Here is a 13,386-nt window from a genome sequence, read left to right as displayed (position 1 = left end):
GCCGTCACTGCACCGTGCCTCTGCCACCTCTGCACCACGCCGTCGTCAGGTAGCCGCCGTCACTACTCCGCCACTCCTCCACCCCTGCGTTCTTCGACGGCGACGCGACGTGGAGGTCACAGAGAACACGAGCAAGGTATTTTCCCCAATAGAAAGTTGTTTACCCGACTGATCCACATCTAGACGATCCACAGAATCTAACAGATCAGGCATTCAGGGATACATTTGGAATGTATCTTAAGCTTCTTGGAGCTAATCATTCTGGTGTGGGCTAGCATAGTAGGAGCATAAGATTACAGCAGGTCTGAGTTAATTAGTCTCAGGACCAGAAACATCCGTATGCGATGTATACAATACACATGGGTATCGGTTCTTTCTTTCGGTCCTCCACACATTCTGTATGCCAATTATTAGCGTAACTGCACTCTTTAGCAGAAGGATAAAAAATTCAGAACATCGAATGTTCATGGCCGCGTACAATTGTTAACTGCAAGCTTAAATCTGCCAAGTAGCATGCCCCAGGGAACTTCATGCGACTACAGTTCTTAATCTGAAACCACTGTACGTTTCAAGGGTGTGACAATTCCACAGAGCAATAAAGAGCATCAGCACGAGGAACCCAGTCATGTCCTGTATATAAATTTCTCAACGATGGCACAGCGCATTCAGAACATGAAAGTTGCACGCACCGACTGATCGTAATGCTTAGCCTGAACTATGAAAAAATGGAGTATGCTCATCTGTGTATTGCCGCCGCACCCCCCCCCCCCCCCCGGTTCACCCGCATGACTAAGAAGACTTGTTCCGGAACAATTTTTTAAGTTGTTCCAACAATACAAAACTTTGTTTCGAAAAAAATTATTTCAAAATAAAAGATAGTCATTGGAATTTGTGTGATGATTTAACTGTCAATCACACGTGAGACTCTTAATATTTGCGGTCAGGCGCCTCTATGTCTATTTGAAAAAAACGTAACGTGAAAGTTCCCTGAAAAAAATGTGAATATGAAAAGAAAAACCCTAGAAAAAATCTCGACGCCGCCGGGCCATGTAAACGCGGCACGCGCAAGAGGACAGGCAGCACGACGAGAAGGCCGCAACGGCCGTCCGACGAGCTGCCGACGCTCTGGATCTCCTCCTCCCTCCGCGCTCGTGACGGCGCTGGGCCGGCCGGGCCCAGCCCAGTCCCCGAGCGCTCGTGACGGCGCTGGGCCGGCCGGGCCCAGCCCAGTACCCGAGCACCCGTTCCGTGGCTAATCCTATCTCTATACTACGATTCCTGGCTAATAAAACGGGCTGTCGATGTGCCACGACATAAGGCTTTTTAGAATCGTACGATCCGGATCGGGCGTCTCGTTCTACGTCCGTACAAATAGGCGTTTCTAGATAATCCAGAGAATTCTCCGTTTCTACCGAGCCCAGTAACAGGCAGTTCCGTCCCTTCACCTACCCTCGTTGCTTTTTAACTCCGCTGGGTCCCTTTGCCTTCCCCTTGCCTTTCCATCTCTCGCCGATTGTCCACGTCAAGCAGTCACAGCAAAGAAACAGAGGCATCCTCGTGGCTAATCCGAACATCACATATTCTCCAGGTAATTTCATCTCCCAGATTCCATCTTCTTTTCCTTGCTGATGCTGTTCTTTTTTTTTCTATAATGGTGTTCTTTGCTCCTTAGTCCGATTTCTATATTGTTGTTGTACTAAAGACTGAAGTTCGAATAAGATCCATCTCGGTTTCTCCTGAACCCTATAGTCCTCGCCATTAGTTCACATCACATACTTTTCTGCATTTGGTGGGGGAGGATGCACCGCACCAAGCCGCCGCCCACCGCCTGCGGATCAGCGCCACCCCCCCCCTCCTCCACTCCGTGAGGCGGCGAACACGCGCACGCGGCCCACGAAGTAGTAGAGCAGAGCAGCAGAAGCACGATAGCCACGAGCGTGAGCCGCAGCGCCTCCGCCGGCACCAGCAGGCCGCGGCGGCGCGGCAGATGACCCCGTAGGGGTAACGGCGCGCGTATTTGGCGTCCAGCTCCTCCGGCGGCTCCCCGCACACTACCGGGGCACCGCGTGGGAGAAGCGGACGCTCCGCGTGGTACCCCGGCGACAGCGCACTGGCAGCGTCAAGAGCCATTGGACATCCGCGCGAGAGGGCCGAGCGCCGGGCCAGATCGGCAAGACGCGACGAATGTAGGGGGCGCGACCAGTGGAGCCACAGCTCTTCGACGGAGGCCATAGGTCCTGCTCCAGATACTCCACGGCACCCCATCCTGCGCCCAGCTCCTGTCCATCGCCAAGATACTGAGAACAGCGATGGTGGCCGGTGGTACAGTCAATCGGCGTCCTCCTGCAGCTCCTGCTCTAGATCCTCCACGGCGCCCCATCCTGCGCCCAGCTCCTGTCCATCGTCGATCATTAGCGCGGCCGAGATGCTAAGAACAGCGATTGCCGCCTGGTTCCCCCCACCCGTTGCCTCCTGCCCCATCACCTCCCTAGCCCATGGAGCTACAAGATAAGGTCCAACAAGTCGAGCTGCGCCGAGCCTGGCTGCTGTTTTTGACTCGAGCCTGCTCCTCACGACTTGCAAGCGCACACAAAGGCAACCAACATTACCTCCACCACCTGCAAAGTGTTTGACAAAATGCCCAGCCTACCGTATAGCTCCATTCACTTAGTATATCTATTCCATGTATGGCCCCAGCAGATAACAACCAGCAATACACATGTCATATTTGGTTCATGTATTATATAGTAGTAATCTCATAAAAAAACTAATACAGACTTTAATGCTTGCAGGTGTACAGCTCAATCAAAGTTCTGTGCAAAAAAGTAAGAGGAACAAGCAATCTGAATTACATTCTCATGTAACCATAAACCATTCAAGATCACTCCAAGTTCTGTGCAAAAAAAAGGTAAGAGAAACAAAATCTTGCTCATTTTATACATAAATTATTTCACTGCAATCTGAATTACATTCTCATATAACCAGAGCGCGGCAAATGCATGGACACTGTGAGTCCATGTACCAGGATTTAAATAAATAAGTACTATATTTCCATCTGTTTTTACCTTTAACTCTATGGTTCTGAGCATGGAAACTATTCAAAATAAACCTCTAATCTGTGATATTTGTGCAACACTTCTAACCTGTAATATTTATTGCATATTCAGCTTCTTTGGAATTATTACTAATATTTTATTTTGAACTTTGAACAATATTATGCATGATAGTAAAAATGCCACATACTAAGAAACCTTCAAAAGTAGATATTGATCTACACAAAACAGATGAAGAGAAAAAACAGGAGCGAAAAAGAAAAACTACTATGTACTTAGAAAAGAAAACACCATGCTATATCAGTCCAATGAATAATAGCTATTTCTCTGCCGCATATATCGAGCACCTCGGCAGGTCGCGGAACGATACACTAAGTAGATGTAAAATCACAACTGAAATTCCACTACTACCCGCTACTCTGTTTTCTTATATAATTGTTTGTTAACTGTAAAAGATATACTGATTCACATTTGGCTTGTACTTTCAGGAAACCAGCACAGCAACCGAACGAAGTTGAAAATCAATAATAGTGAAGAACAGGTATTTATCCAACAAAAGTAAACACTTGATACATCATATGACAACAACTGATATTAACATTGATGAATCATACATCATATCTTCTCTTTTTTTTTGTGGTGTACCTGCAATTTATAGAATGTCAACTATACATAATTCTAATTATAGACTTGAACCACCACAAAAATCTTACTGCACTAAGAAACCAGATTCCTAAAAACGTTTGCCGAGCACCAAATATACTTTTTAGAATTTTCCAATTATTTACAATAGCTACGATGTAATACAGGGTGTTTCATAAAGTTATGTTTGGTTACTGTTTACCTCTCTCTTTTCACTTTACCTATTTAAATATGATTCTCCAATTCTGTTGACAACTACTAACTTTTATGTTCAAAACTTTTCCATTTAATTTTTCACATTAAATTATTAAAAGGCTATTGATATTTGGAAAACAATATATACATACTATATATACTAATAACCTAAATCTTTGGTGTGTATTTCCATATATATATATATATATATATATATATATATATATCTTTGGTGTGTATTTCCATATATATATATTGTGTGTGTGCCTTCATATTATACGTATATTTATATTTATATTTATACTTATATATATACACTCACGGTGCACTGGTTAAGTCTTCATATATACACACACATACGCATATATATATATATATACATATATATACTTAAATAATATATATAAATAGAAAATATAACTAATAATATATAGTGGACAAATATGCCCCGTACAAAACGAAAATATCAGCCTATAGCTTCTATCGATGTGCAGCCATACTGTAAAAAGATTAGGCAAGAAAAAATATCATTGCTTGGAAAAAGAAGAATGACAGAAAATAAAGAACATTCAGACAAAGAAAGAGACTCAAAACAAAGACGGCTATCACAAATGCATAACAATGATACATATATCGATTCAAATTATGGTATGGTATCATTTACACCACAATATATCCAACAATTGAAAGAATCATATAGTGAGCGATCATATCTAGGCTTACCAGCTTATCAATGCAAGCATTGTGAGGCTGTGTTTTGGTACAATGAATGTAACAAAAAAGAAACCTATCGTAACAAACATCCTACGTATACAAATTGCTGTAAAAATGGTAAGATTAAAATACCACCATATAAAGAACCTCCCGCATTTCTGTGGCACTTAGTTAATGACAAGGAAGATGAAATGTCAAAGCATTTCTTGCAAAAAATAAGACAATATAATAGCCTTTTTGCATTCACGTCAATGGGTGCAAATATAATAAAAGATATCAACAAAGGTGAAGGACCATATGTATTTCGTATAAATGGACAAATACATCATCGGATAGGATCATTGCTTCCTGAAAATGGTCAAGCACCCCAATATGCGGAGCTATATATTTTTGACACAAAAAATGAAATCGAAAATAGAATAAAGGCACTACACAGAGAGGACCCTCAAGAAATAGATATAGATCCAAGGATAGTAGAGGAACTAAAAAATATGCTAGATAAATGTAACCCATTAGTAAAAATATTTCGGCATGCCCGTGACTTGCTAGAACAACACAAAGGCATAGATATAAGCATACGTATTTTAGGTGCTGACAAAGGTGATGCAATACAATATGAAATGCCACACCCCGAGGATTTAGCAATGTTAATAGTTGGTGACCTAACTTTAGAGCGGCACAAGAGAGATATTATCGTCAGCAGTAGAACCAAAGGTCTTCAACATATAACTATTTTTCATCCTGCGTACATGGCTTTGCAATATCCATTGCTGTTCCCCTATGGAGAAAGAGGATTCCAGCTTGGCATACCATATCATGAAAACAAAACCTCTCATAATAAGCCTACCAAAAGAAATACGATGACAATGCATGAATATTACAAATACCAAGTACACTATAGACCAAATCAACCTAATCCATTTTTGTGCTACGGCAGGCTCTCAAAGCAAGCTATAGTGGACGCTAGGGCAATGGAGGATGAAGATAGATTGGCATATATTGCGAGAAACCAGGACAAATTAAGGTGTGAATATTTGCAAGGAGTTTTTGACGCCATCGATAAAGGACTTACCGAGAGCGATCAAATAGGTAAAAAAAACTTTGCTCCCTTCGAGCCACACAGGTTGCAAACGATATGTTATACAAAATTACCACGATGGGATCGCTATTTGCCGTGTGTATGGACCTCCTGACCTCTTTGTAACATTCACATGTAATCTAAAATGGCAGGAAATAGTTGATACTATAAAACAAGGTGAACAACCCAGTGATAGACCAGATATCATAGTACGAGTGTTCCATATGAAACTACAAGAATTAATAGAAGATATCTGGTCTGGCCAATTATATGGACCAATTTTGGCCATATTATACTCAATAGAATTCCAAAAAAGAGGGTTACCCCATGTTCACATCATAATATGGATAGATAAAAAAATATCGTAATTAACGCAAAAGTAATTAACTCATGGATATCGGCTGAAATTCCTGATCCAAAAGATGATCCTCTTGGATATGTACTCGTATCTGAACATATGCTACATGGACCATGTGGTGATAAAAATGAAAAATGTCCCTGTATGAAAAAGGGAAAGTGCTCAAAATTTTATCCAAAGGACTTTGTCGAAGAGACAACTTTTACTGACAATGGATTCACTCTATATCGTAGAAGACAAAATAACATCTACATAAGAAAAGGAAATCATAACTTGGATAACAGATGGGTTGTCCCACACAATATGAAACTACTTAAAAAATACCAAGCACATATAAATGTAGAATATGTCAACAAAAGCAAACTACTTAAATATCTATGCAAATATGTAAACAAAGGACCGGACCAAGCATCAATCATGTTTCAACGAATACGAAAAGGACAACATGGAGACCCAATGGAACAAACTAACGATAGAGACGAAATTAAAGAATACCTAGATTGTCGATACATATGTGAACAAGATGCACTTTGGAGATTATTAGAGTATGACATACATTAACATTATCATTGGCCACCAGTTGAAAGACTACCGGTACATCTTCCACTACAAAACACCATATGTTTACATAAGGGCACAAAATTAAAATCAATTGCTAAAGATACAAAATTTCAAAAAACAAAATTAACAGAATGGTTTGAAGCAAATAAGATGCATGAAGATGCAAGGAAACTTACATATTGCGAATTTCCACAAGAGTGGACATGGGATGACAAAAATAGAAAATGGACAAAGAGACAACGCAGTTTTAAGATTGGTAGATTATACTATGTGAACCCTATAGAGGGAGAACGTTTTTACCTACGAATGCTACTGATGATAGTTAAAGGAGCTAAGAACTACAAAGATATAAGAACATATAACGGAACAGTCTATTCGACATTCAAAGAGGCATGTGCTGCGTGCGGACTACTAAAGGATGATAAAGAATGGTATGATACCTTTAGTGAAGCCGCTAATTGGGCAACCGCTGGACAACTGAGATACCTATTTTTCACGATGGTGTTGTACTGTAACTTACAAGATGAACGGAAATTTTATGAGCATATCTGGAGAAAAATGACTGATGATATTGAACAACAACTAAAAAAAATATCATCCAGTTATGCATAACCCAACAGATACCGAGCTACAAGATTTGTTATTAGAAGACCTTGAAGATATCTTTTCCAAAAATGGAACTTACATGTACAATTATAACCTCCCACACAAATCGGCACAATACATTACAGATACAAACAACAAGTTGATCGAAGAAGAACTTAGTTACAACTGTGAAATGCTAGAGAAGGAATCAAACCAATTATACCAACAGTTAAATAATGAGCAAAAAATGCATTTCATGCTATAATAAAAGCTGTCCTTGCTAAAGAACCCAATATCTTCTTCGTCATAGGACATGGCGGTACTGGAAAAACATTTCTATGGAACGCTATAATCGCGTATCTAAGAGCCCAGAGAAAAATTGTACTCACCGTAGCTTCATCAGGAGTTGCATCATTACTACTTCCCAATGGATGAACCGCACATTCAAGATTTCGGATTCCTATTGATTTAGATGAGCTCTCAATTTGCGACATCAAAAGAGGAACAAAGCTTGCCAATCTCATACTTACCACAGACCTTATCATTTGGGATGAAGCTCTGATGACAAATAGACAATGTTTTGAAGCTCTTGATAGATCACTTAGAGATATAGTTTCTGAAAAACAACCAACATTGCAAGACATACCATTCGGAGGAAAAGTTCTCGTACTAGGAGGAGACCCGAAACAAATCTTGCCAGTAATCGAAAACGCTACGAGAGCACAAATAATTAATGCATCAATATTTCGCTCGTATCTATGGAAAGATATAAAGAAACTTTACTTACATGAAAATATGCGATTAAAAAAATTAGATGCAACAACATCGGAATACAAGGAATTAAACGAATTCAGTGAATGGATTCTAAAAATAGGAAATGGGACTATACAAAATAAATCTTCATACACTGTGGAGGATAATCCAAATTGTGACATAGTTGAAATCCCGGATGATCTACTGATAAAGCAAGCTGACAATAAAATCAATGCTCTTGTAGAGTCGACGTTCCCCAATTTCTCCTTGAACTACAACAATGCAGAATACCTGAGAGACCGAGCTATCTTATCAACAACGAATGAAATAGTCGATGAAATAAATGACTACATGCTTAGTTTGCTACCTGGGAATGAGATAGAGTATTACAGTGTAGATTCAATATCTAAATGTATCGATACTTGCAATGATGCCGACATATTATATCCTATTGAATATTTAAATAGTCTCAGCGCAAACAATTTTCCTGCTCATATACTTAAATTGAAAATAGGCGTGCCGGTTATGCTTCTACGAAATCTTAACCAAAGTATAGGACTATGCAATGGAACACGATTAATAGTAACAAATCTTGGACACAATGTGATCGAAGCAGTTGTTATAACAGGAACACATATCGGAGAAAAGGTATACATACCTAGAATAAACCTAACTACACAAGGTTGTCGTTGGCCATTTGTTTTAAGCCGTCGACAATTTCCAATAAAAGTATGCTACTCTATGACAATAAATAAAAGCCAAGGACAAACATTATCGAATGTAGGAGTGTATCTAAGGAAACCGGTATTCACGCATGGCCAGCTATATGTAGCAGTTTCTCGAGTAAAAGAGCGAAAAGGGCTTAAAATATTAATTGAAAATGAAGATGGAACATGTGGAAACAAAACAACGAACATTGTATATAAAGAAATATTTGATGTGCGCTAAACAGATTGCAAAAATGTCCGATTGAAATATTTGATTCCTTTATTACAAGCTATACCATTTACATTATACTATTCTTTGCTTGTATTTAACTTCCAGTTCTTTACTTGTAGGTTCCATTGCATTGGTCCAGTGACAATGCAGGTACAGGGACAGATCACTCCACTCTCAGAGCTGCGTCCAATAAATGCTTTGTATAATATTCATGTCAGAGTATCAAGAACCTGGGAATACAGAGGCAAGAGTGAACAAAATGATCTTATCCAATTCGATATGGTGCTCATTGACCAAAAGGTATAAGAGCTTATTCCTTTATCAAACATGCCAACAATAATATACTGACACAAAATTATTAAGATGCACTGTTTTTTATTTTGCCCTTCTGGTCTCTGTATTGTATCGCCACAACTCTTTCTCCTTCGACTTGTAAATTTCTATGATTTGGCAAAAGTAGGACCCACCTTGACATAACTAAAGGCAAAACTCATTCACTGCCAGAACCATTGAATAATTTAAAAAAGGTACACCAGTCATTTCACTGTCTTTTTACATGACAGTGAAATAAGATTAATATATTTTTGTTTTTATTGGGTTACAAATAGATGCCAGCATATATACTCATTCTATGTTTGCATTGGGAAGTTTTACATAACTATAAAATTATTTGTTACGCAACCAGTTCAATACTTGTACGAGCATTTGCTGTAGTATACCAGGATAACCACCCTTTATCCATGGTCTTCAATCAGTGTAGGTGAAAATATTTTAGCCTTTTGACTTTTGAGAAGGAGTTAATAGAGGTTGTTTCTGGGATGAACTAATTGAGAATGCACATCTGCTACACTCCGACCTGCTTTGTAGTGTAAATGGCACATGGTCTATTAATATAATCTGATAATTTAAATTTAATACTTCTGTAAAGCACCGATGGAATTGCAACAGCGCTGTAAACCTCATGGTCGATTGTAACATGTAGAAGTATTTTCGACTTGTCTGCGTATCAGTAATTTTCATATATTCAAGACAGATTTGTCCCATACATAATCTCCTACAAAGCCACATGCAGGCATAGCAAAAGTTACTTGTCCATGGATTATGTGTTGATAATAAAATGTACAACCCAAGCAGCTTGTTGACATAGCTATTTTCCAAATAAGTATGCTACTACTTTCATAATTATGCATATGCTGAGTAGTCATTCAGCTTTACTATCTCTACACGTTTTAAATTATATTTTCGATTTAGTATATATTGAGCTTAATGATAGGGCCCCTATTGCCTGCTGCGCTTTAACAAGGGAAAAACATAGCCACTCCAAGTCCATGATGACAACTGCAGCTTTAATTTAATGCTGACAATTTTCTTCCAATGTTTAAAACTGTAGGGTTATGCAATGTACTGTGAGGTACCAAAAGACATACTCGCCCAATTTAAGGAGCACCTACAGGAAGGAAAAATTCTTTATATCTCCAAGCCAATTGTTGAAAAAGCTAAGCCTGGCTACAGAGTGGTAGATGCCCCTTACATGCTAAAGTTCAGCAAGCGAACACAAATCTTTGAAGCCAATGATGACCCGGCTTTTCCCAAGTATGTGTTTTCGTTGACTCCAATTGAACAGCTACCACAATATGCCAGAAGGACAGATCGTTTCCTAGGTAATAATACTTATTCTGAAAATTCATACCATATTTTTGAATATCCTAATATAGATTGTGTCTGATTTCCTAAACTGTCCATATAGATGTGCTTGGGAAAATTACAGCTGTCTCAAACGCAGCCATTGTGCGCAACACATCAGGAGATCTCATGATGCGTAGAATCATAAAACTCCAGGATCATAAGTATGATTTCAAACTACTAAGTTTATTCACTTTTCAACTGCTGGTTTTATTCTTAACTGTTACATTAATACTTAGATTATCTAATCAATATGCAGGGGGACCACAATTGACTTATCATTGTCGGGACAAAGGGCTCTCGAATTCAATGCAGAGGCTGTATTTGATGTTGGTCAGAACCATCACGTAATTGCAATCTTTGTGGGCACTCTAATGAAAGTGTATAAAGAAAACTTCAAATTTCTCAGTGGAACATCACCTTGTCGTTGGTATATAAATGAGAATGAAATACCAGCAATAAAGACATTTCAGAGAGGGTATAATTTCAATCTTCTTTCTTTCATACAACCGACAATTCGCAAACTACATACTTATGGTAAATATATTATATTATGCTAACAGCTTGCCCTATGGAGTGACTCCAATTCAAAAGCTAGAACTCCAGAGTGAAGACTACATGGAACAAGGCGTCGAAGAAAAAACTTTGTTCGATCTCAAAGAAGTTGATCCTTATACAGAAAAGGTGCAAACCACATCCTTACATTATTAACAGTTACCCATATGTGTAGTAAATGCTGCATAGCTCACTACTTTACTACGGTCCTAATTATACAAATCCAGGACAAGAGATTCCAGTGCACAGTTACACTGCTTTCTCTAGCAGACAAGCAACAGTGGTGCTACAGAGCTTGTAGAGTTTGCAATTCAAGAATGATAGCAGGTCATGATGGGTATGAATGTACAAAGGCAACTGGTTGCTCCTGCAAACAATTTGACTGGAAGTAAGAAAACCTCATGAACCGTCTTCTTTTTTGTTGTGTGCCATGTTGCAATTATGGTGCTAATTTATCTCATATTAAAGCAACTTTAATACTACGTGTGAGTGTGATCAGCCAAGCTAATGACAGGCTATTAGCTTCATGTTACTATAATTTACACAGTTGATTGTTTCAATATATAGTATTACTGATACAATGAAAAATACATTTTTTTAATTTAAATTTTTTATTATCACTATTTATTTAAAGCATTGTGGCAGCCCCATTAAAATATACTCTAAACATATGTCCCAGTGCTCTAAAACTGAATGTTAATTAACATTGGTACAACAATAGTGCTAATCTGACATGTACCTGCCTACCACCGGTTTAAAATAAATGCACCAATTTCCATTCTGTAACCTCAATTCTAGCATGTCTAGATCTACTTTTTGCTGCCTATATCCATGATCCTTTAGTAAATTTCCAACCGTTTTATTGTTTCTGTTGGTACCAAGCTGAATCTGAATTTCAGGTTCTATACAATGCAAACTTTTTAGTTCAATGTAATATTATGTAAAACGTATTCTCACTATATTTCCTACATGTTTCAGGTACAAGATCTGTTTCATAGGAGCAGACGACACCTATAGACTTGAGTTTATGTTCTTTGAGAAAAAAGGCTTAGAACTCATTGGAAAAAGTGCAGAAAATCTAAGGAAACAGTACGATCCAACTTCCACCCCACCTGACATAGCGCAATGGATAAATCATAAATTCACCTTCATAGTAAAAGTCCTATACAAAAAAAGCGCCAGGAGTTTGGATCCTTCCTTTGAGGTTATTATGATCAAAGAAAGACATGGAAAGCAAGAAACACTACCAAGCATTGCTAACATTGGATCTGTGTCATCAAACATGGATACATCAGATCTGCCACCACTGGTGACAATAACAGCATCCAAAAAGATAGATCAGGTAAATTTAGATAATTATTATATTCCTTAAGCTAAAATTTGTTGCATGGGGTTCTAATCACTTAAAAAAATTCAGGCTTCATTCTCAGCAACTCCTCCCTTCATAGATGTCAAGGCTATGTACATAGACGATCAATCTGAGTAAGTAAATGCACACTCTTGCATATGCACATATTCAATTTTCATGGTTTTAACTGTCACTTTTAAACTACAGCGCTTGGGACAAGAGCCATTATTACCACCAGGTAACTATTTATTAGTCCATGGGTTCCAATGCTAAATTATTACACCTTTGAGAATTTTTATAAAATCAAAATGGATCCACCAATGTCTCCATGCTATGTTGCCAGGGCAATCGAGATGATGAGCACGATGAAAAACAGGCTGCCAAAAGGCAAAAAATTACCTAACCGTTAATGGTAAATTGCAGCAATAATAATCTTCTATTTCCCTTTAATTGTATGTGCATTAATTACTTTTTCCATATGACTCAGATATCAGAAGGAGTGAAGGGGATGAAAACACATTTTGATGTATAGGAAACAAAACAATCAGCCTCAGAAGATTTTGCTTACTCCTATCCAGTTAGCTTTAGTGAACTCCAAATGGAAAGAACACTGGAGAATGATATTTTGCTCTCCACAAGCTGATAATATGACTTTTGTATTTTGCTACTGTAGTGCACACATCTTTGGTAGCACCATGCTGTTCGTGCAATGGCAAACACTAATCTTTTGGCCCCTATGTAAAGGCAGTTCCTTTATAAAACCATGTAACATCTACAATTATGGTGGTTCAATGCAAGTATGCTGCTCGCTCATCAATACATTTGTTTCTTACAAATTCAAAACCACAGGAATGCAGTTCGGTCATCACAATGAAATTTGGAATTCATTTTAATCGATCCAGCTACCACAGCTATATATTTA

The 13,386-nt window shown here is 38.5% G+C and overlaps 1 protein-coding gene across 5 annotated transcripts; it reads left to right on the top strand.

The window, feature by feature from the left end:
- Positions 1-1,388: 1,388 nt before the first annotated feature.
- On the top strand, positions 1,389-13,281 carry LOC120697416 (probable replication factor A 73 kDa subunit). 5 transcript variants are annotated; one of them, XM_039980647.1, is made up of 12 exons: positions 1,389-1,588; positions 3,542-3,594; positions 8,998-9,178; positions 10,269-10,539; positions 10,626-10,725; positions 10,821-11,039; positions 11,125-11,245; positions 11,344-11,504; positions 12,095-12,458; positions 12,534-12,598; positions 12,672-12,702; positions 12,808-13,281. In XM_039980647.1, exons 3-12 carry the CDS (start codon positions 9,023-9,025, stop codon positions 12,865-12,867), a joined length of 1,548 nt encoding a protein of 515 aa, XP_039836581.1. In that variant the 5' UTR covers positions 1,389-1,588; positions 3,542-3,594; positions 8,998-9,022; the 3' UTR covers positions 12,868-13,281. The 5 variants fall into 5 exon arrangements, with proteins under 5 accessions (XP_039836581.1, XP_039836586.1, XP_039836585.1 ...); XM_039980650.1 differs by lacking the exon at positions 1,389-1,588 and adding an exon at positions 2,690-2,908; XM_039980652.1 differs by lacking the exon at positions 12,534-12,598.
- Positions 13,282-13,386: the final 105 nt, after the last annotated feature.

The sequence above is a fragment of the Panicum virgatum genome, chromosome 3K, assembly GCF_016808335.1.
Source record: "Panicum virgatum strain AP13 chromosome 3K, P.virgatum_v5, whole genome shotgun sequence".
NCBI classification, from domain to species: Eukaryota; Viridiplantae; Streptophyta; class Magnoliopsida; order Poales; family Poaceae; genus Panicum; species Panicum virgatum.
The sequence above is the reverse complement of the archived record's forward strand: the minus strand, read 5'-3'. Positions and strand labels throughout refer to the sequence as shown.